This window comes from Stenella coeruleoalba (genome assembly GCF_951394435.1).
Source record: "Stenella coeruleoalba genome assembly, chromosome: 14".
Lineage (NCBI taxonomy): Eukaryota > Metazoa > Chordata > Mammalia > Artiodactyla > Delphinidae > Stenella > Stenella coeruleoalba.
The window spans coordinates 59,535,886-59,556,875 of record NC_137160.1 but is presented as its reverse complement, the minus strand read 5'-3'; the positions used below and the strand labels follow the sequence as shown (position 1 = coordinate 59,556,875).

The 20,990-nt window shown below is 49.1% G+C and overlaps 1 protein-coding gene and 1 long non-coding RNA gene across 5 annotated transcripts in view; one reads left to right on the top strand and one right to left on the bottom strand.

Moving 5' to 3' along the window:
• Positions 1-20,990, top strand: part of LOC307197466 — a 61,847-nt gene that overhangs the window by 35,425 nt on the left and 5,432 nt on the right. The gene's annotated exons all lie outside the window — the stretch shown is intronic.
• The window catches only part of MTCL1 (microtubule crosslinking factor 1), a 123,285-nt gene continuing 108,090 nt past the window's right edge, over positions 5,796-20,990 (bottom strand). For all 4 annotated transcript variants that reach the window (XM_079943371.1, XM_079943370.1, XM_079943372.1 and 1 more), the window contains 4 exons: positions 16,227-16,523; positions 14,320-14,351; positions 11,400-12,885; positions 5,796-6,415 (listed from right to left, as the gene is read on the bottom strand). In XM_079943371.1, the coding sequence (XP_079799497.1) occupies positions 6,221-6,415; positions 11,400-12,885; positions 14,320-14,351; positions 16,227-16,523 (2,010 nt within the window). In that variant the 3' untranslated portion in view covers positions 5,796-6,220. The remainder of the gene's footprint in view (positions 6,416-11,399; positions 12,886-14,319; positions 14,352-16,226; positions 16,524-20,990) is intronic.

The following is a 20,990-nucleotide window of genomic DNA, read 5'->3' as shown; positions in this document are numbered from 1 at the left end:
AAAGTGGTGAAGCAGGATTCGAGCCCAGGTAGGTGGACACCATTGACCAGGTGATGAGCCTTGTAGGGGCAGTTGTATCACATTTATGTTTGAGTCCCCACAGGTCCATCCAGTCCCTGGTCACTAGGAATGTTTTCTAGGTGAAGGAGCACAATATTCAATCTGTTGATGAACTATAACTTGTTTAGCCTGTTTCCAGATTTTTCTGTATAATTTGTGCTGTTATGAATGTATTATACAAACTACATTGGTTTCACTGGAGTTACTTGGGGTAAATTCCTCTAAGTGAAATGACTCAATAAGTATAAACAGGTTTACAGATAATTGCTTATTGCTTAGTCATTCTCAAGACATTTGGAATTCAGAATTTATAATGCTGCCAGCTATTTTCAGGTGCACCTACTTCATCATAGTGTCTTCAGTGCTTTGTTTTTATTTTAATCAGCTAAAGTCACATGTACTAGGGAGGCTGGAGTTGATGAATAATGAGTGGTGAATTTGTCCCAGGATTACTGTGCGGATTGTGAGGTTTGGATTCCTGGTGCCCTGTTGAAGTTTATGAGCTCACTAGGAAGTTATAGAAGCTTCTGTCTTTGAAATGGACTGGGTTCATTGAATCTAATGGACAAAACTGGGCCTAGAACAAACGAAGTCGGCTACCTTTGTGTTCCTATCCCATTCTCTTCTATTTCACTGTGCAGCGCTTATAACTGGGTGCCTCCCCAACCCTCCCCCACCATCTGCACACCCAGAGCTGGAACCCATTTTTACTAAATCACAAATGACAGTAGCTTAGAAGGTGCCACCTTCCTTTTGGAGAAAGAGCAGACCTTAAAAACAAAACAGAAATGAGAAGCTTGCTGTGTGATTTTGTGCCCCGAAGGGAAGGGGGCTAAGAGGGTGACTGTTCTTCTTGGCCCAAGGCCACTGACAAGGCTGCTGGCCCAGCCTGAGAGGCGGCAGAAGAATAAGGGCTTGGTTCAGCTTTTATCTGAACAACTGCAGTAGATTCTGGCGTTTGGCAGTGGGTCCCGCGGAATCCTCAGCAGCAGATCCTAAAGCCCAGCTCTTGATGAGTGACATGCGGCAAGCCTGGCGGTGTGATGCAGAACTGTCCGAGCGGCCACCAGGCTTCTCTGGGCCAACACCACAGTCTTTTGTCGGGAAGCCTTCCAATCTTGCCCCTCCTTATCCTCACATCACAGTAGTCTTCCAGAAAGTAACTCCCTTGCTTAATACCTTTCAGTGGATTTCCCCCCCACCTAGCGTAAAATTCACTCTTTCCTGTGCACCGTGAGGCCTCCCCTTCCCCTCTCAGGACACAGTACCCGTCCTTCGCTTCCAGGAACAGACAGGCTCTGCTCCTCATCCCAGCTTTGCACCAGCTACGTCCTCTGCCCGGCCGACAGCTGCTTGTTGCCCAGGCTTCAGCTCAGAGGGTATCTCCCCAGGGAAGCCTTTTAGTTAGCTCTTCTCCATCACAGTCACACCTGTTTACTACACATTTCTCATCACCAGGACATAAGCTCTGTGAGAGCCCGGAGCCTCTTTTCTGTTCTGCTTGAAAGTTGGTGTTCACAACTCTTAGTGTAGTATCTTGCATACAGTAGGTACACAGTAAACCTTAATCCTTACATGTCTGGCAAGTAGGTATTGTTGCTATTCTTCACATGAGTCTCAAAGAGATGGCCTAAGGCTGCATTACTTTGTGTTCAAACCAGGATTCAAATCCAGATTTCTCCACTGAGTGGAGTGGCCCAGAGTTTACTAAAGACCCAGTGTCATCAAATTCACCCAAATGGCCAACTTGCTTATGACTCAGCCAGATTTCCTGCTACTACTGGTTTCCAGTGCACACTGCATCAAAGAATGATGCTGAAAGGACCAAATGCAAACAAAAGCATAAGTGTAATATGTACTGGTGGCCCCTGGAAACAACTATGTTTGAGTTAAAGATGCCAAAGTGCCTTAATTTTGCAAACTGATGGATGAGTGTCTTGATTATTCATTGTGACTTGCTTCCTTTTGGGGAATAATCAAGGCTGTTTAAGGTAAATAAAGCATTTTGTTTTAAAAATGAATCAACAAAATGCAGTAATCCATACAATGGAATGTTATTCAACTCTGAAAGGGAAGTACTGACACAGGCTACAGTAATGTAGGTGGACCTTGAAAACATCATGCTAGGTGAAAGAAGCCAGACATGGCCACACTGTATGATTCCATTTATATGAAATGTCTTGAATAGGCAAACCCACAGAGACAGAAAGCAGGTTCGTGGGTGCCAGGGACTGTGGGGGGAACTGCTGTATTTCCTTGTAGGGTGATGAAAGTGTTCTGGGATTAGACAGTGGTGATGATTGCACAACACTGTGAATGTTCTAAATGCCACTGAGTCGTACACTTTAAAATGGTTTTTAAAAATGGTTAAAATGCTAAGTTTTACGTGTATTTTAAGAATCAGTGAATTAGAAAAGAGAAAATGATAGTTGCACTTAACTATTTTTTGAACAAAATAAATGTGCATAACTCTGGCAAGCTTAATAAGAAAGTAGATGAAACACAACTGTGCTAAAGAGAATTAGAATTATCACATGCAAATATATTTTTTGAGAAGACACATAATACTGAAAACCTTAACGTCACAAGGTTACCTTTTCATCAGAAGAGAAAAGGAAAGTTGCACTGTGGCTGCCCCCAGCCAATCTGACAGCAGTTTGGTGAGAATGTCAGGCTGGTGCTGGGTGAGACCAGTGGGCAGGGCACGCCCAGCGTGTGTGTGTGTGTGTGTGTGTGTGTGTGTGTGAGGGCTCTTTGCTGGGTTTGAGGAATCTGCTTCTTTGTTTAGAACATAAAAGCGAATTGCACATTAAGGATGGCGGGTGGGGACATGAAGAGACAAGCAGCTGCTCTTACCTACTTAGTGCCTCGCCGTCCATTTGGACAGGAGCATAGCAAGTGATTTCATCCTCTGGTCTTGCCTTTACAAAAGTTGGAATGGTTCCACAGTAAATGGACTCAAGAATACAAATGCCTAACAATTAGAGAACTGGATGGTTGGAGAAGTTCCAAAGTGCTTTCAAGGCACTGGTGCCACTAACGTGGCTTTGTCCCTGCAGGTTCTGCCTCCAGCCCTGCCCTGCTTAGAGGTCCCATCACCACCTCCCCACACCTCTGCCCCTTCTCTTCCCCCACCTGACAACCCCTCCTGCCTTCACAGTTAAATCCTGCTCTTCCTCCCAAGCCCAGCTCAAGCACCACTTGGATTTACACCATGCCATTTCTGCATTTGTGCCTGGGATTCATCTCCTCCAGCCAGAGAGCAAGTTCCGTGATGACCAGAACCTCTCCTTGTAATTCCAGGGTGCCCCACCATCACATTCAGCCTTCCCTGCCTTCTAGGCACCCTTTCCCCTCTATCCTAACCACTCCGGTGGTTTTCCTTTGCTGGGCCATTCTGGCAGTGACAGGCTCAGAGTGAGATGAGTGAATTAAAGCAGAACCATGAGATTCTTCAGTCCTGGGGCTTTTGTTGGTGCTACTGGTAAGAGATCCTCTTTCTCTCGGAGTTGCTAAACTAGTAAGAGCTTCTGGGAACAAGGGTTGCCAACGTTTAGGATGCTTGTCTGAGAATAAAGCGACACAGAGCAGAGCTGGGAGACGGGGCATGTCCTGATGGAATGATGAGAGTCCTGGATTGTAACTGTGCTAGATGCTGGCACTTTTCCCGTTATGAGCACCGACAACTTGCCTGCTTGCTTCCAACGGGAAGAGTGTTGTTGCACCTCCCAGCACGTACTGTGGGCAGAGGCTGGGCCTCAAAGAAATCTTTGTCAGCTTGCTCATAGTTTGTCTACAGCTGTGTCTAGGGGGTTAAGTAGAATATTTCCTTTTTTGCATTAAAAGTTATTACTGTGGGGCTTCCCTGGTGGCGCAGTGGTTGAGAGTCTGCCTGCCGATGCAGGGGACACGGGTTCGTGCCCCGGTCCGGAAAGATCCCACATGCCGCAGAGCAGCTGGGCCCGTGAGCCATGGCCGCTGAGCCTGCGCGTCCGGAGCCTGTGCTCCGCAACAGGAGAGGCCGCAACAGTGAGAGGTCCGCGTACCGCAAAAAAAAAAAAAAATTACTGTGGTAAAATACACACAACACTCACCATTTTAAACATGTTTAAGCATAGAGCTCAGTGGCATTAAGTACATTCATATAGTGCAGCCGTCACCACCATCCATTTCCAAGCTTTTTCACCTTCCCAAACTGGAACTCTGTACCCATTAAGCACTGTCTTTGTTCTTTCCTCTCGCTAACTCCTGCTAACCGTTATTTTACTTTTGTATCTGGAATTTGACTACTCTAGGTACCTCAGATAAGGGGAATCATACAGTATTCGTGGCTGGTTTATATCACGTAGCATAGTGTCCTCACAGTTCATCCACACTGTAGCAGGTGCCAGAATCTCCTTCCTGAGGCTGGAGTATTCCAGTGTATGGACGAACCACATGTTGTTTATCTGTCATCCATCGACGGACACTTGCATTGTTTCCACTTTTTGGCTACTGTGAATACAGCTGCTGTGAACATGGGTGAACAAATATCTGTCCAAGTCCCAGCTTTCAGTTCCCCTGGGCCTACACCCAGAAGTGGAATTACTGGATCATATGGTAACTGTTTACCTTTTTAAGGAACTGTCAGGCTGTTTTCTGCAGCAGCTACAGCAGGCTCCAATGTCCAACAGTACTTTGTGTTTATGAAAAAAATATTTAGTTTAATGGTAATGGAACTGTGGTAATACTGGGAAAATAACTTATACCATAGCGGGTTTGTTACTGAAAGATTACAGCCAGAAGCTTCAGCCTGAAATAGTTCGTGTTTTCTTCATCAGCACCACTTCTTCGTAAACTCCTCCTTATCAAACACTGGCAGCTTGGGCTGCATCTCAGTCCAGGGATGGAAACGGCCTCTCCCACCTTCCAAGGAGGGGAGAGGGTGGGCGCATTCTGACTGTGGGTAACTGTTTTCCTCACACCCCCTCGCCCACCCATTTTGGCTTTTTTAGCAAAAATGTAGTCGCCTGTTTATTCCAGGATGCCCTTGCAGAGAAACTGCAAGGCCGTTGTGCACTCACAGTGCATCCCAGTCAGATACGTGAGTGGCTGTATGACCCCCCCACCTCACCCCCTCCAATGGGAAACTTTTGCGTGAGTAGTTAGGAAAAGGTGGAGGGTGTGTGAGACACAAGGTCTGGGACAGGCGCCGTCTTGTAAAGGCTTTATTTCTTCTTCATCATCATCTCATACAGATTCCGAGGCACAACCCTCTCTTTCCATTTGGTATCCTCAGGACTTTTTGTAGTGTTTTTCCTTAAACAAGGAAATTTGGAGTAAACACTGTATTGCCTGTTAATCTTTTAACAATAATTTTAAAATGCCATTGCTGTTGTATCATCAGTGTGAGAAGACAACAACAGTACGGTACGAGGGGGTTCACACCGTATCACAGTGGGACAGAGGGCTCACACATAAGCGGGCGAGACCACAGCAGCGGTATGTACATGCACCCCAGTGCTTCGAACCCAAAGACGTGCAGGTCGAGAAGAATATGTGGAGTATACAGCAGGTCTGGGCAACCCGGCTGAGGCCTCTCTACCTTTCCAGAATGCTGCCATCTATCCCCTCAAGGGTATAGGAGATCTGCCTTCATGGTTTTTTCATTACAAAAAGTTCACTGAATCAGACAGTCACTGAATCAGACAGCATTTCAAAAATTCTTAAAAAACAAGAACACTGACAAAATAAAATTAACTTAAAACACTATAATTCAACGTGAAAATAAACCAAACCAAATGTTAACAGTGCAAATTTAACAGTGAGGCAGTCAGTATCGCGCGCGAGGGTGTTCAGAATCTCTTAAAAACTTTTTTTAAATTTATATCTTATTTACTTTTTTGTTTAATATACTTTCTGTAAAAAAGATGGAGACAAAAATAGTTTTCTGAGCTATGAAAAAAATTAAGTTCTTACAGGCACGTTTACTGTTTCATTCTAGAAACATCTCAGATTCACAGGTTGAACATTCAGCAGCTGTGTTATTTTAAAAAAAAAAAAAACATTCTTTGACCTTGGGAAAACCAGATCTCTCCTTTTGGGGTAGAGTTCGGTTGATGATGACGGTGTGGTTATGCAATTACAGTGAATTATTCTAGATAATCCATGCGGGCCTGCATCACAGGTGTGGCTTCTCCCCGGGCGGCCCCTCGTCGCCGAGCTCCTCCAAGGAGGTCAGGTCTCTGGGTGACGGAGCTGGTGAGGCAGTGGGGGAATGTGGGGCCCAACGGGACGGAGGGCGACGGTTTGCTGGTCTCTCGGGCCTGGAGAAGCAGGGTTCTAGGGATGGAGCTAGTGCAGAACAAGGGAGTTCCTTCAAAGCCGAGGAAGAGAAAGACAGGGTTACTCAGACGGACAGGTTCTCTGGGAGGTGATTTCCCCCAGACAAACTTCTCAGTAGACTCAAGTGCAATAGACCAGGGTGCCTGCAACTTCTGAATGCTAAGTTATACATTGCTCACGGAGTATAAGTTAAAAAGGTAAGAATTCAACACGAATGACTAGTGACGACAGTAATGGGAAGATAGCAAATTATGATGAAAACGTGGCATGAGATGGGTGTGTATACGAGGCACCTTCGGAATTGGGCTGCAGCGAATGGAAGGGGGGAGCCAGAGTCTTGAGTGGTCTGCCTAGTCCTAAGAGGCTGGCCATGAAGGGATCTATGACTCCATCAGGCTGCACCAGCAACGGGGCGCACCTTCAAACCAACTCTGCTACCGTTTATTCCAGGTTGACTGGCACTGTGTTAAACTCCCACCACATGGAGATAATGCTGCAGGAAGAAACTTTCATTTAGGTGGTTTTATCTAATGACTCTTCCTGGCAGCAGCACTTAAAAAGTGGAGCCCGGACTTCCCTGGTGGTGCAGTGGTTAAGAATCCGCCTGCCAATGCAGCGGACACGGGTTCGTGCCCTGGTCTGGGAAGATCCTACATGCCACAGAGCAACTAAGCCTGTGCGCCACAACTACTGAGCCTGTGCTCCGCAACGAGAGAAGCCACGACAATGAGGAGCCCGCACACCACAAGGAAGACCCAACACAGCTAAAAATAAGAAACAAACAAAAATTTATAAGATTTTAGAAAGTGGAGCCCAAGTGTGCTTGTGCTTCTATGCTACGGGCTCCTGCACCTTCTGAGGACCAGTAACCCTGGGACCAATCACCTACAGTACGTCCTCTCAAGGCTGCTGCTCCTTTTTTGGTATTAGAGACTGTTGAGCTACTTGTCCTTACTCTGCACGCCAGGACAGAGGACACTGACTTGAGATCTGTGGGCACAGAGGTGTGGGCAGCTGTGACCTGAGGAAACGGTGAGTTCTATCCACCCGGACACCCACACAACAAGAGGCTGAGGTGGGAAACCACTGTGATGAAGAACACAGAACAAGGACCTCAGAGCCACTCAGGAAGTAAGTCGAGGGATATAAAGAGATGTGATGAGCAGAGCGAGGAGCATGTAGTCATCAGAGCGACAAAAGACAGGGAGAAGATGGAGGGCGGGGCAGGAGGGATGGCGGAGCAGAAAAGGAGCATCGACACACACACACACACACGATGACTCTAACACCCCTGGACCTGCTGGTGGCACTTCACGTGACTACAGGGAGGCCTCGTCAGCAAAGCACTTACACTAATGGAAACCACGGCAGCCAGAGCCACCTCGCCTGTGAAAACACGTCAGCACTGAAACAGCCAAAATCAAAGGAAACGTCCTCACCTTAGCCCAGCCCAGGGCACGAGGGACGCTGGCTCAAGAGATGTGTGGTTTGTGTTGCGTATGAGTGTGTTGGTTTGTAATATGTGTTGTCTAGCAGTGTGTGGAGGTTGCTGGCATAGGATTTTTGGACACCACTGCACAAGCTGATGCTGAGTGACAAGGGTTTTCTGTTAATTTGTGCCACCTCGTCACTAGCGTCTCTGCACAGAAGAAATGCTGTGTGACCATGAGTTCAAGGGAACAAAGTTCTCTTTAGTATCACAGCAGCACATCTAAGCAAGCAATGCTGTTTTTTCCCAGCACCTCTTCTGGAAATGGCCTCTGGAGCCATTCTTTGTCATTTTTCGTGGGGCATGTGCTTAGTCTTTCTTTGAGAGCCAGTTGTATTTAAGGCCAGTGGATAAGGGGGTGGGTGACTATATCCTTGATCAGAAACAAGGTTGGTATTTTCTCACAAGCTTTGATTCAGGCTCTGAAGGTGATTCTGCAGTTTTGGAGCAGGGACGATTGTGTTTAGTCAATTAACACAAATCTATTGAGCACTTACTACGACCCCTATGGTGACCACTGGGAAGGGCAAGATACATTTGTATTTATTCCCTCTGGTGTGGTTTTCGGAAAAAAAGAAAAGCCTTATGCGTAATGGTCACACCATAGCACAGGGCAGTGCACAGCCACCGAAATGTCAGTGAGCAGGCAGGCCTACGGGGAACACGCTCAGCTCAGAGACCCTGCAGGCTGGACAGTTCCCTCGCTGGCCAATGTCCTTTTACCCCTTCGGGAGCATACTGGCTGCAGACTGCACAGGAGATGTCAATAGGATCTCTACTGAGCAGTCAGTACCCGGGGGGCAAGTGGTCCCGTCCAGGCAGGTGGACCCTGGGCCCGCCCTGAGCTGCATGACAACCTCTCCAGACAGTGTGGAAAGAAGGAAGAAAGCACTTACGGCGTGAGGCAGGCAGGGCTAGAGTCCCCAGGGGGCAGTTAGTAAGACAGTTTGGTTCTGGACAGAACAGACAGACAAAGAAGAGAAAAAGCAAGTAGGTTTGAAAGTACTTTTTAAAAAAGAACAACAGTAAAGGTTTAAAGTCAACAGGCCTGGTGGCAACCATCTGGAGACGCGAGGTCCTGCAGAAGCGGGCACACAGGCCGGCCCCCGCCTGGCCAGAGCAGGAGGGGCCCTCCCGACAGAACAGCTACAGACCTCTCCCTTCCGCTGGCTATTCTTCTCTTCTTCCCGAGCTGCCCCTTGGCATTGAACATTTCCAACACCCTACGACTGCTGTTTTTGAAACAGAGCCCATTAAACAGCCAGATTGTTTTAGTCACAATGACCAAATGACTGCAGCTCAGACTAAAACTTGCCCTTCCAATTTTCCACCGAGACATTTCCAGATGATCCTCTCTCTCCACACCAGACCTGCTCACAGCTTCTAGAGAGAGAGAATGGTGCTATGTCTTCAAGAGAAACAGAGGAATAAGTAGCTCATGGGGTTAGAGTGAGGGGAGAAAGGGAGTTTCCTACTGTGCCCGTTCCTGGCTAGGGATGACTCCATCATCACCCACGTTTAGATGTCCCATTGAGCGCTCCGGGAGAGATTCTCCCACATGGGCTCAGAGGAGGGTGGGAAATCTGAATTCATCCTGATTTTGAAATGAAAAAAACTACCACAAGTCTAGGGAGGGATGGGAAGGGGTCTTGGGGTCTCCAATGGGCCTAATACAGTAAGTCAGTTCAGGTAAGGAATAATTCCACTGGAGTCTAGAATAAGCCAAATTCCAACAGCAAAGGAAAAAGAGCCCATGACATTTAAACACTGCCCCTGAGAGCTCCATGCCAGTTCTGAACCCCTGACACCGTGCCTGGTCCCCCTTTTAAATCAGCCATCACCTCTTTTGGTAGTAAACACACCGAGCGAGAAGAAAATCTAAACAGACAGACACTTCACAGAGGACCAAAGGGGGCACAGCTTTATATGCATAAAGCCATTTTCACGCCTTGGTTTAATGACCCAATCACAGCACCATTTCCTTTCTAGTCTCATAGATTGCCTGCAGCATTCATTTGTGACTCAAAATGTCTCTAATATAAATGGACACCACAGACAAGCTAGTTAATGCTTGGGACAAAGCTCTCCTTCCAAGAAGGTGTGGCACTCAGCTAGCTAGACCCTCTGCAGCAGCAAACCACTTACCTGAAGGGCCCTGAGGGATGGGGTAACAGAAGCCCGCAGAAGACACCATTTGTTACCTGAGAACACAACCTCCTGCTCAGAGCACACAGCTTTATCACAAAGACGTGCACCTCTGGCAGGCGTAGGCCACAGACTGTCAATATTATTAGGTTGAACCATATGGTGTTGCCATTTCTGTAGGCCATTGGCAATTTTGAGTTAAATGCCTCTTGTTGGGTTATACTGGGAAGCTGAGCATTCCTTTTCCCACTGTGGGAAATGTGGGGCAGCAGGTGGATCAGGTGACACAGGAAATACACCTCCTCCTCTCCTCACCTGTGCATCTGGGGCTGCAGAGCCTTGGGAGGGAGCCTGTATGTGTCTTTCTCTGACCTTCGCCATCTGCTGTCTGCCCAGCCTGGAGAATGCCTACCGGTGTCTGGATTCCACTGCTGTGGAGGTTTTGCATCTGGGTTCCTGGTGGGTCAGGCCTCACCCCCAGGTCTACACATAAGGGTGTCTGACCAAGGGCTGGGAAACCTCCTCTGGCACTGCGTGAACGATAAGGCCAACATCACCACCGTTTTCACCCCCGGCATCATCATCGGGCTCATCCTTGCCGTGGTCCAGTTATACCACATGTGGGTATAATCAGGGCAGAATTCAAGATCGATTTGCAAATAACCTTAAGGGGGGGAGGGATACAATAATAATAATCACATAATAATATGTGACAATGTGGATAATAAGTGTGGTCACAGGTAACATAATAATAGGTGATGTTTAAGGGGATAAGGATAATAATCGCGTTGTATGAAGGCAGGATTTTGACCTTATCTATTCGTCTCACCTGGTCTTACTGCTAAGAGAACGCACGCATACAGAGAGGGTAATGGGATTTGTGAGACGTGAACCCGCTGTCTGCACTGAAGCCAGCGCTGGGATCCAGACACCCTTCCTGTAGGTCCTGACCAGAGGTCTTCTATGTCCACCCTGTCAAAACCCTCTCTCTTCATCACACACACAGCTGGAGCAGAAAGCCTGATGTTGCCCACACACGCTCCCAGGGGACAAACTCATACAGAAGGAGGGGAAATATGAACCCAAATGAAAAGCCCTGATAAACAGACAAGCATGGATCGCTGAGGCCAGTGGAGGACCTGAGTCAATCCCTGAGCTACTTAGGAAAACCATCTCATGGTCCTCAGAGGATCACTGACGGCAATAAAACCAAGTTCTCTTTTAAGAAGCAGCTCAGGGTTTGCGTTCCTGCTTGTTCCATCCTCCCCTGAACCTCCTGAACTCACATAACCTGGTACAGCCCCAGGGTCAGCTGTGCTGACCCTGAAAGGGACGAGCCGCAGGGGGAGGGGGTGGGATACTCGGCCTCGGCCTCCTTTACCTCGATGGACCCTGGCTCGGCTCTGACCGTCATTTCTCCCATGGGGCCGTTGCTGCTGAGACTGGGGGTGCCGTGGGCGGCCTGCCTCTGCTCCTCCTTTAAGGCGTGTTCCAACAGCTTCCGGTGGAGGATCCGGGCGACGTTCTCGGTGAGCGTGTAGCCGGGGGGAGCAGACAGGTCCTGCCTCGCAGGTGTGCCCTCTCCCCCTTCCTCCCTGCACGTCTCGGAGCCACCCCCGACCGGGCTGGGTGACCGGCCTCGGGAGCTGGGGCTCGTGTCCTGGCCCGGGCCCAGCTCTGGCGGGGGCTCTGCCGAACGAGACCGACTGGCGGCCCGCACCCCCTTCTGGAAGGGGTCCTGCACCATAGGGCTGTGGTCGATGATGCTGAAGAGGCTGGAGAGGCCGTCGTTGATGGCGGTGTGCACGGGGCTCTCCCGAGTGGTGGTAGAACGGGCCCAGGCTGACTCGCCGCAGCCCTTCGGGGCCAGCCCCGGGGAGGTCCTGCTGCTTGGCTGGTCCACTCTGGGGAGGGGCTTCCTCTGCAGCTTGGGAGACCCGTACTTGGGGGAGCAGCATGTGCGTTCAAACTTGGCCTGCACCTTCTCGATGGCGGGGGCCAGCTGCCTGTTCCTGAGGCCGCGGGAGGGGGAGGACACGGGCGTGGTGCCACCCCCTGCCTTGGGTGTGAGACACTTGTGGGGGCTGCTGGTGACGGCGCCGCCCCGCAGGGCTTCGGTCTGCAGGCCGATGCTGATGGTCTGGATGGTCTGCGTCCCTGCTGTCCGGGACCCATTGGTCTGGCAGGCCGTGTCCTTGACCAGAGGCTCCCTGGGGCTGGAGCAGGCAGCGCTGACGGAGAAGGCCACCTCCTTCATGTCATCACTCAGGTTCTTGGACATCTCCAGGCTGTGCAGCGGGGAGGAGAAACCGAGGGTGCTGTCGAGGGGCCAGAGCCCACCCTCCGTGTAGTCTCGGGGGTGCTTGGAGGGGGCACAGGGCCACCTAACAATGTGTTCAGAACAGCCCCCCTTGGTGTCCCCCGGGCCCCCTCGGGCCCTGCCCTCACCGCCTGCCACCACGGTGCCATCCAGCCTCCGCACGGCGGGCGGGCTGTGCAGCATCCTCACCCCGGCCTGCTCGGCGCAGACAAGGCTCCGCGGGAGCTGCTTCTGGCAGTGCTCCGGGCTGGTCACGGTGTCCGTGGTCAGGGTGATGCTCGTGGTGAGGTACCAGGAGGAGTCGGAGAAAGGGTCGGTGCTGGCCTCGGGCCTCGCCCGACCCGCCTCGGTCCTGTCCGCCCAGGGGTCTGGGGGCCTGTCGTCCCAGCTCTTGCTGTTGAACTCCTCGATGTACTTGAGGTCATCTGGGGAGAGGGGTGGGGTGATGTCCTCCTTGCTGCTGGTGGCGGGCAGGCCCTTCTCTGGCAGGAAGGGAGAGCCATCCATCAGGCGCTGGAACTCAGACATGGATGAGACGGACACGGCCCTGGGGAAGGGGAGAGGAGAGGTGTCAGCTGCCACTGGCTAGGGAGCCACGGCCCTGGAACCCCCGACCCAGCACAGCCTGTGTCCTGCCCACACGCACAGTGCCTGTGTCTCCTCCTGAAGGGTCAGGACACGTCCCAGCTGCCTGATGTTTTCCACTCTTGGGCTGACCCTCTGGTGTCCAACAGGCTTTTATGGCTCTGGAATTGCTGCAGGAGCCTTGTATTGGTCAGAATTTACTACAGCCGACCCTCAAAACCGTGGGAGAGGTGGGGCTCCGGGGCAGTCAGAGCTAAGCTCTAACCCTGCTCTGCAGTATTCTAGTTCAGTGCGTGGATGCTCCACAGGATGAAGGGGAGCCTGGCTGTGGCCTGGCCTCTCCACGTACTTGATGGGCACCTTCAATGTCGAAGCTGCGGGAGCTTCCCGAGTTCCCGGCATTAGAGCAGGCGCGCATCCCACAGACGTGAACACACCACAGTCCCAATCCAAACGAGAAACTGGAGCGGCGGGGAGGGAGAGACGCCACCACAAAGCAACGGTGACCTGAAGCCTTCTCCGCCCATGGACCTCATCCTCTATTGGCTTAAAGCACTAACAGTCTCCCAAGGCCAACAGAAGATGTGGAGGAGAGGAGGGGCAGTGGAAGGTGTGATCAGGCTGGCGAGTGATTTCAACACCGTTTCAAACAGAAATCCCCTCTGGCCCTGCCCAGACCCACCCACAGGCTCAGTCCTCCCCTTCTCTCTCTACTCAATTTAAACAAATTTGCTTATATGTGCCTTTTCAGACATGTCCCGCCATACATGTATGGGTTACTAGAATCAGATTAAATTAGAAGAAAGGGTTTCCATGGACTTTTCAAAAACCATTTAACACAATCATCTCCTTATATACACAACTCTAATCACACAGCTCTTACTGTGACGCTGACACACACGTGAACGCAGCATAGCACTGGCCTTTTTGTTGCTAATAATTTAAGATGCCGTATTTATGAAATTAATAATAAAGCAACTACTTATCCAGAAGTTTTACTCTAAGTCATTTTTGAAGAGTGTCACAGTACACTGCAGTGACAAGATAGAATTTTAAGACCAGGAGGTTTTTCTAAATTTTTCGTTGCATTGGGTCTTTGTTGCTGCGTGCGGGCTTTCTCTAGTTTCAGTGAGCAGGGGCTTCTCATTTCAGTGGCTTCTCTTGTTGCAGAGCACGGGCTCAGTAGTTGTGGCTCGAGGGCTCTAGAGCACAGGCTCAGTAGTTGTGGCGCACAGGCTTAGTTGCTCCACGGCATGTGGGATCTTCCCGGACCAGGGCTCAAACCCGTGTCCCCCGCATTGGCAGGCAGATTCCTAACCACTGTGCCACCAGGGAAGCCCAAGACCAGGAGGTTTTTACTGCAGTAGTCTACTATCATTTCATCAATCTTACTTACCTTTGAAGATTTCCCTTGTGATTTTCTTCTTCCTATAAAGAAGAAGGAAGTTTATCTGAATTGGTTAACATTGGCTGGCCTTCAGGGTGCTAAGTGATTTGTTTTTTTCTTAGGACAATACCATTTAAAACGTACATGGGAGCCAAGTTTGGGCCAAGAGTGCCTCTGCCTCTCAGCCCTTTGAAGTACAATAATGACACCAGAATCCAGGGGTGATGAGGGGTTAGAGCCTCTGCGTCCAGGGAGGGCCCACGTGAAGGAGAAAAATTGTCTATAAACATTGTCACAAAGTGGCTCTCCCGTGCTCCTCAAAGGGCATCACTAAGCACGTGAGCTTCAAAGCTGCCTCGTTAATGACTGAATGTGTGTGAGTGTGTGAGTGTGTGAGTGTGTGTGTGTGTGTGTGTGTGTGTGTGTGAGAGAGAGAGAGAACAAACACAAGAGAGGAGAGGGAGAACGGGGAGGAGGAGATGGAGGAGAAGAAGGAAGGGAAGACAAGGGTGAGAGCAAGTTAGGGGAGAGACGTCTCTTGGCCTCAGCCTGTCTATAGAAGTCGGTGTGAGAGGTATAGACTACTACGTATAAAATAAATAAGCTACAAGGATGTATTGTACAGCACAGGGAATACTGCCAATATTTTATAATAACTAACGGGAGCATAACCTTTAAAAATTGTGAATCACTGTTGTACACCTGCAGCTTACATTGCACACCAACTGTACTGCAATAAAAAATGCAAAAAAGTCGGTGTGACATCCGTAGAGGGCTCTTTGTTTTAGATATCGCCCTTGGGAATCAGGGAAGGTAAGTGACCTCTGCTAAAGAAGAGAACATGCACACACGGTCCTCCTGAGGACACCCCCGTGCGGACCAGTCCTGAGGGGAGCGAGGCCCAGTGAGCCCTGGAGGTACTGCGACTGAGTCCTGGCACAGCAAACCACCTGAGCGTCCCCCAGGGAGCCCTCCCGTGGGATCTGGCCACTGCTTTGAAGATGGCATAGGAGACGATGCCACTAGGTCCCCGGGGTGGCATGCTGGCGCTGTCACCTCTGCTGGGTACAGGTGCTGAGGAGAAGGCACTTGACCTCGCCGACCTGTGACTGAGGGTGATCCCCCACTTCAACATCCCTGCCTGACGGGTACCCCGTCTGCTGAGCGTGTCAAATGACAGGTGCAGCCACTGTGAGATTGGCTCACAGGTATGATTCCTAAAATCAATCTTTAAATCCCAGTTTTTAGAAAGTCATAACCAAAAAAACCCAGTGCTGTGCCGCGGAGATTTCTGCACAGAGCTAAGCTCTTCTATTTGCTGATCTAATTACATAGGTTTCTAGCGTTGGATTTTTTTCCCTTTGCACAGATAAGGTATTTACTGTATGTCATTGGTTAGTGACATTTGTTACTTTCTTTAAAGCAGATTTTTTCCTGTTATTAATGTTTTCTGGAATCAGAAGGCCGTACTATGACTTTAAGAAAACTTGCGGCTCTACACTTCCCAGGATGATCTATTGGGTTTGCCAGAAAGTTCGTTTGGTTAATGAATACGTCGTTAAATAAAATTCTTGCTGAAAATGAAAAATGTCTTCTATTTTTACTTAAAACTGATCGAACTTTTTGGTCACCCCAATATTTCCTCTTGTGTTTCATTGGACACTCCCATTCCTGAGACTCCCATTCACACAGGACCCAAGCCCTGAATTTCTGAGCCTGAGACAAGCAGCTAAGTGAAGCAGGGAGCCTGGGGTCAGGACCACCAAGCAAAGCTCCTGCATCATGAAGCGTTCGTTTTTTACTGACCCCAGAGGCTGTGATATGCAAAACCAGGGGCCTGCCAGCCACTCGGGCGGCTTCCCAAGCCCCTGCCCTCGGTCCTGCCGCAGGTAACTAGACCCCAAACCCAGGCTGACCTCGGGGAAGCAGTTCCTGAACTCCCTCTCGGGCTTGCGGTCTGGAGGCTCCTCTGGCTCGTCGTCCAAGGACAGGGCATCCAGGTAGAGGTTCTCCCGGGCCGAGCACCTGTCCGATTCCTTCAGCTTGGACAGCGGCTGGTCCTCAAACGTGCTGGAGTCAGTGTCCATGCAGGGCCACGTCCCCGTGGGGTGCGGTGCCCAGGGGCTCCCCGTGTGGGCACAGGGGTGGACATCGCCTTCCTTTTGATCACAGAGGAAACTGCCACCTCTCCGGGGACTGTTCACTTTCTGCAACTTGAGGGTTTTAAAAATGAAAACAGTCAGCCTCATTTTTCTGTCTGTTGCTCCCTAAGGTCGTGGTTTCTCCACAATTTGGAATTAACATATGGTCTATCTGAAAGATGGTGAGAAGTCTACGTTCTTAAAGTTCTGACCTTAATTTCAAAAATAACACATCACAAATGCTTTTTGAAAAGAAAAATCACAATTTTATATGGACTAGAAAAATCTGCATTAACCACACGCAAGCCAGCTCCTTCTGATGAGAATATGTTATTGCATGTAACTGAGTACTGTGCTCACAGGAAATTACACTTGGATTTTTTTAATCTAACATTACCAAACGACACATTTAGAACTCCCTTTCGGTAATTACCTTCAGAACGTGAGGCACACTCAGTGGAAAGCCATCCAGTGATAGCAAACTTCTGAGGGTGAATTCGATTTTCCTAACTAGCAGAGTTTCTGAATAACAACAGAGCATGGTCTCCAAATTATTTGAAATGGGTCCTACATAAATCCCGAGTGATCACCAGGGTTACAACCATTGGGTGTCGAAAACATCTGACACTTGGCTTGAGAGGATTAAAATTTAGCTACAGAGGTAATTAAAGATCTGGTATGACTAGAAAAAGAAACAAAAACATGAGCCACGTAGTTTGGAGTCATACTTTTCTCTGACTTGGTAAATGCAAGCAGCAGCAGCAGCAGGGAAACCTCAGGAGACCTGCAACCAGTGTGTGTGGCTGGTCATCTCAGCTCAGTGTCCCTACCTGTAACAGGGGTGCCCCTCTCTCTGGGGCTGTGGGAGGGCTGCAGGCCGGGCCCAGCGTAAAGCTCGCTGTTCGTCAGCAGGACCACCACCGACCCCCCTTGAGGCCTGCGTGATTCCTTGGGCCTGGGTGCACTGATAAACGAACGCCTCATGTCCTCACAGCAGGGGGCCCTTCAGGAGGAGCCGCGTGGAACCACAGGGACAGGCAGAGACACGCGTGCCTGCAGTGCCCTCTCCATGGAGGAGCCCTGAGGGGCTGCCCTGGACCCTCCCGAGCTCCACTCCAAAACAGGCAGAAAGCACCTTTGACAGGTCGGCTCACACACTCCACGCCCTGGCTGCTCTTTGGACTTGAACTCAAGGGCAGGGGCGGCAGAAGTGGTGCTGAGACGGTGCCCAGAGGCTTTGACCCTCCCTTGGAAGCACATTTATTTACCCTTTAACAAGGCATCTTTCACAAACTACACCTCCTGTCCTAACTCAAGCCTTCATCAGCAAGCTGGATAAGTGTGGCCTGTGTGTCATAGGGAACAAAGCCATGAGGAGTCATGGGGACTTTTACTCATTTCTAGCAATTTCTGAGGTGGTGGAACCAGCCTCAGGGTATTATCTTCATTTTAGGAGAAAGATGGCGATTCAAGCAGCTGCAGCTTAAATGTTAGAGTTTGAGGCAGAATCCCAGTTGAATTAGGGAACAAGCAAGTCACCGGGGCTTTCAGCTCAGCCCCCTCTGCTCTCTACCCCCTCCCCAGTGACATAGCTCTCAAAGATGCTAAATGCTTTCTTTTTTAAAAAAATGAAAAGGAAAGTTTCTTATTATGTTCATCTAATGCATGTCAGTGTAATTTAGTTTCAACATATGATCATCTCCAAGCTATTTCGGGCACAGAATTAAAATGCGAGAATCCCATCTGAAGCTGTAAATGTGCACGGAGGGTGTGTGTGAAGAGCGGGGAGAGTGACTACAGGGGAGAGCTATGATCCAGCACATTCTCACTCAGCAAAGTGGGGCTTCAAAAATAAACCTGGGCAGCCAGGAGCAATGTGCGCTAAAGCTGTAAGTGTTAGTTAGGTTCCCTAAAAATGAGCTGGAGTGGTTTCAGCGGGAGGTTTCTGCGGCCAAGATGCCTCTGCAGTGCTGTCATAGAATAAATGGTCCCTACAAGGATAGGGTTTCCTAGGAGAGTCATTTCAAACCAGGCATCAGCACCTACTGTACTTAGAGTCCTGCAGTAGAACAACTTACAAAGCAAACACCAAATTTACAAGGTTTGCAGGCAACAGTAAACCCTTGAGAATGTCACTTTACCTGAATTGCTCACAAGAAGAAAGGTTACTTTGTACACAGGTTTTAAAAGAACAGCCTTTCATGCTGCAGAGGTAACTGATTTAAGGAAGTCACTGGAAGAAGAATGACCTGGGAGCTTTCATTTAGTTCTTTACCACAGCCAACTCCTCAGGCCTCTGCAGGCTAACAGACTGAACAATTCGGAGGAGAAAGTAGTGTAACTCCAGGAAAGTTAACTCTCACGCATCAGATCCGGGTTGAGACAGATGCTGATAAGATGGTGTGTGTTACATGACCTTAACCACATTCCCACAGTCATTCGTCATATCAGATGCCTCACATGGCACAGAAATTATGTAGGAATTCAACACCACCGGGCAAGTACGAAGCATGTGTTCTCAAAGTGGAAAATGGATTTAGTGTTACTTCTTTCGCCATCTGTATTAGGTCATCACAGACAAGGTTACACGGCCCACCGCACAGATATCGAGGGGCATATGTTATGAAGAATGTTTGTCTACGTGTCTTGTTGTAGATGTCTGCACATCTACGGAATGTGCAGCTAAAAGTTAAATGAATAAACAACTCAATAACTGATTAAAAAAATCTACACACACTACACTTCAGCCAATTTCCTCTTTTACAGAGAATACCTGCTTTTCCTCATTTTCAGGATTGGGTACTGTGATTTTTTAAATGTCAATTATTTGTGGGGGGGAAGGCTGGATTTATTTTTGAAAGCCACAATTGCATATCTGAAGCATCAACAAACCCTCTTCTAAAAACAGCAATGAAATCATTGTACAAAGCCTGCGGGATCCACCACACAGATTTCAGGAACAGATGAATGAACGCCCCAGAACCCACGTGTCTTGAGTCCATTTTGCTCAAAGATGTTAACCTTGATGACTGAGGTTCTGAGGCTGTCATTGTGGTAGGGCCATGGCAGTAGTGACAGTCTGGAAGTGGAGTTCAGCCCCTGCCCACTCATCTTTCCAAAGATAGTCTTAAAATGGGGTGGCTGTTCATCCCTAGGGCATTAACTCTTCGAACATTAAATGTCACGGGATGTCTTACTAATTTTTCCTTTACTAGAAATTCCTCATTTCTCAAGGTAAAATGAAGCCCTTAAAAGACTTGCTTAACTTACATCCAACGTGTGACTTCCAAAATGAAGCCATGATGAGACCAACAAGCCTACAGCTCACGGGCAAAGGGGTGATGACGATGGCCTTGCTGGGGTGCGGGAGGGACAGTGTGTACGGTCCTGGAGGGATGGCCAGGAGGGACCCTCCCTGATAACGAGGTACCTGGAGGAGCCAGGATACTGGTTAACGAACAACGGATGAATCCGTGACCACTTTGTAAGGGTATGTGCTGCATCTGCCCCTACGATTCCCACCCGACAGCTGATCCTCTGCATAGAGCACAGGCACACAGGGGATTTAAGACAGAAGATTCTTCTCAGGTGCCACATTTCTAGGCCGAACAGGAAGTGGCCAACTTTCCTTCGCTAGAATTTGGGGAATTTTGAAATGAGCCATATCATCTACCAGTCTGGTGACTCAGCTGTGTGAGTAACCAAACCCAGGAAGGATGTCGGGCCTCTTTATCTGCAGTGCACTTCTGCTCAGAGGTTTCAGAGCCAAAGATTCCTGGTCCTTTTCAGTTCTCTCTCCCTCGCCCCCTCCCATCTCAGCAGTGAGCAGAAACGGACCTTTGCCACTGCACCTGCAGAACACAGGTCCCATGTCTAGGGATAATACAGCACATTTTCCAAAAGGCAGCATGGATATTTAGAATAATGAAGTTATTTTTCCTGCATTCAGTTTATTGATTAATACATTTCCTTGAGGCCTCCTGAATTTATAAGTGTGACAGGCTGAACTACAGTGCATGCTATGTAAAAATCCAGCCAGGGTAGAATCCCAGTCCTTCATCAGTTTCATGTGAAAATTTAATTTGTGCCCTACTCAGGCAGGACTGCAGCTACACAAACTGTCCTAAGGCTGACGCAAGGCAGGGAGTGATTATCTCTAGAACAACAACTCCCCCTTTCCCACAGAACTCATCTACATTTTTCAGTGTTTGTTTAGCTGAAGATGATGAACGATCAGTCACTTCCCCAACTGTGTCCTGTCTAATCACAGCTCCACTAGATCCACAGCAGGTGCAAACAGCCTGACTTCCTGCTGACTTCAGCAGTTTCTTTACTAACGGACAACAATTCCATTCAAGCTGGAGCAGTCACCATGACCACATCTTTAGTGGCAGACTTAAAAGCTAGTTTGCTTTTTGGTAGAAATCACTTCCTAAGGCCTGAAATAATCTCATCTTTCAAGTTTAGTCTTTAAACACCTTTAAAAAGTTACCCCCCAACCGTACACACACAGGGAAGTTACCCACAGACTTTCCGATG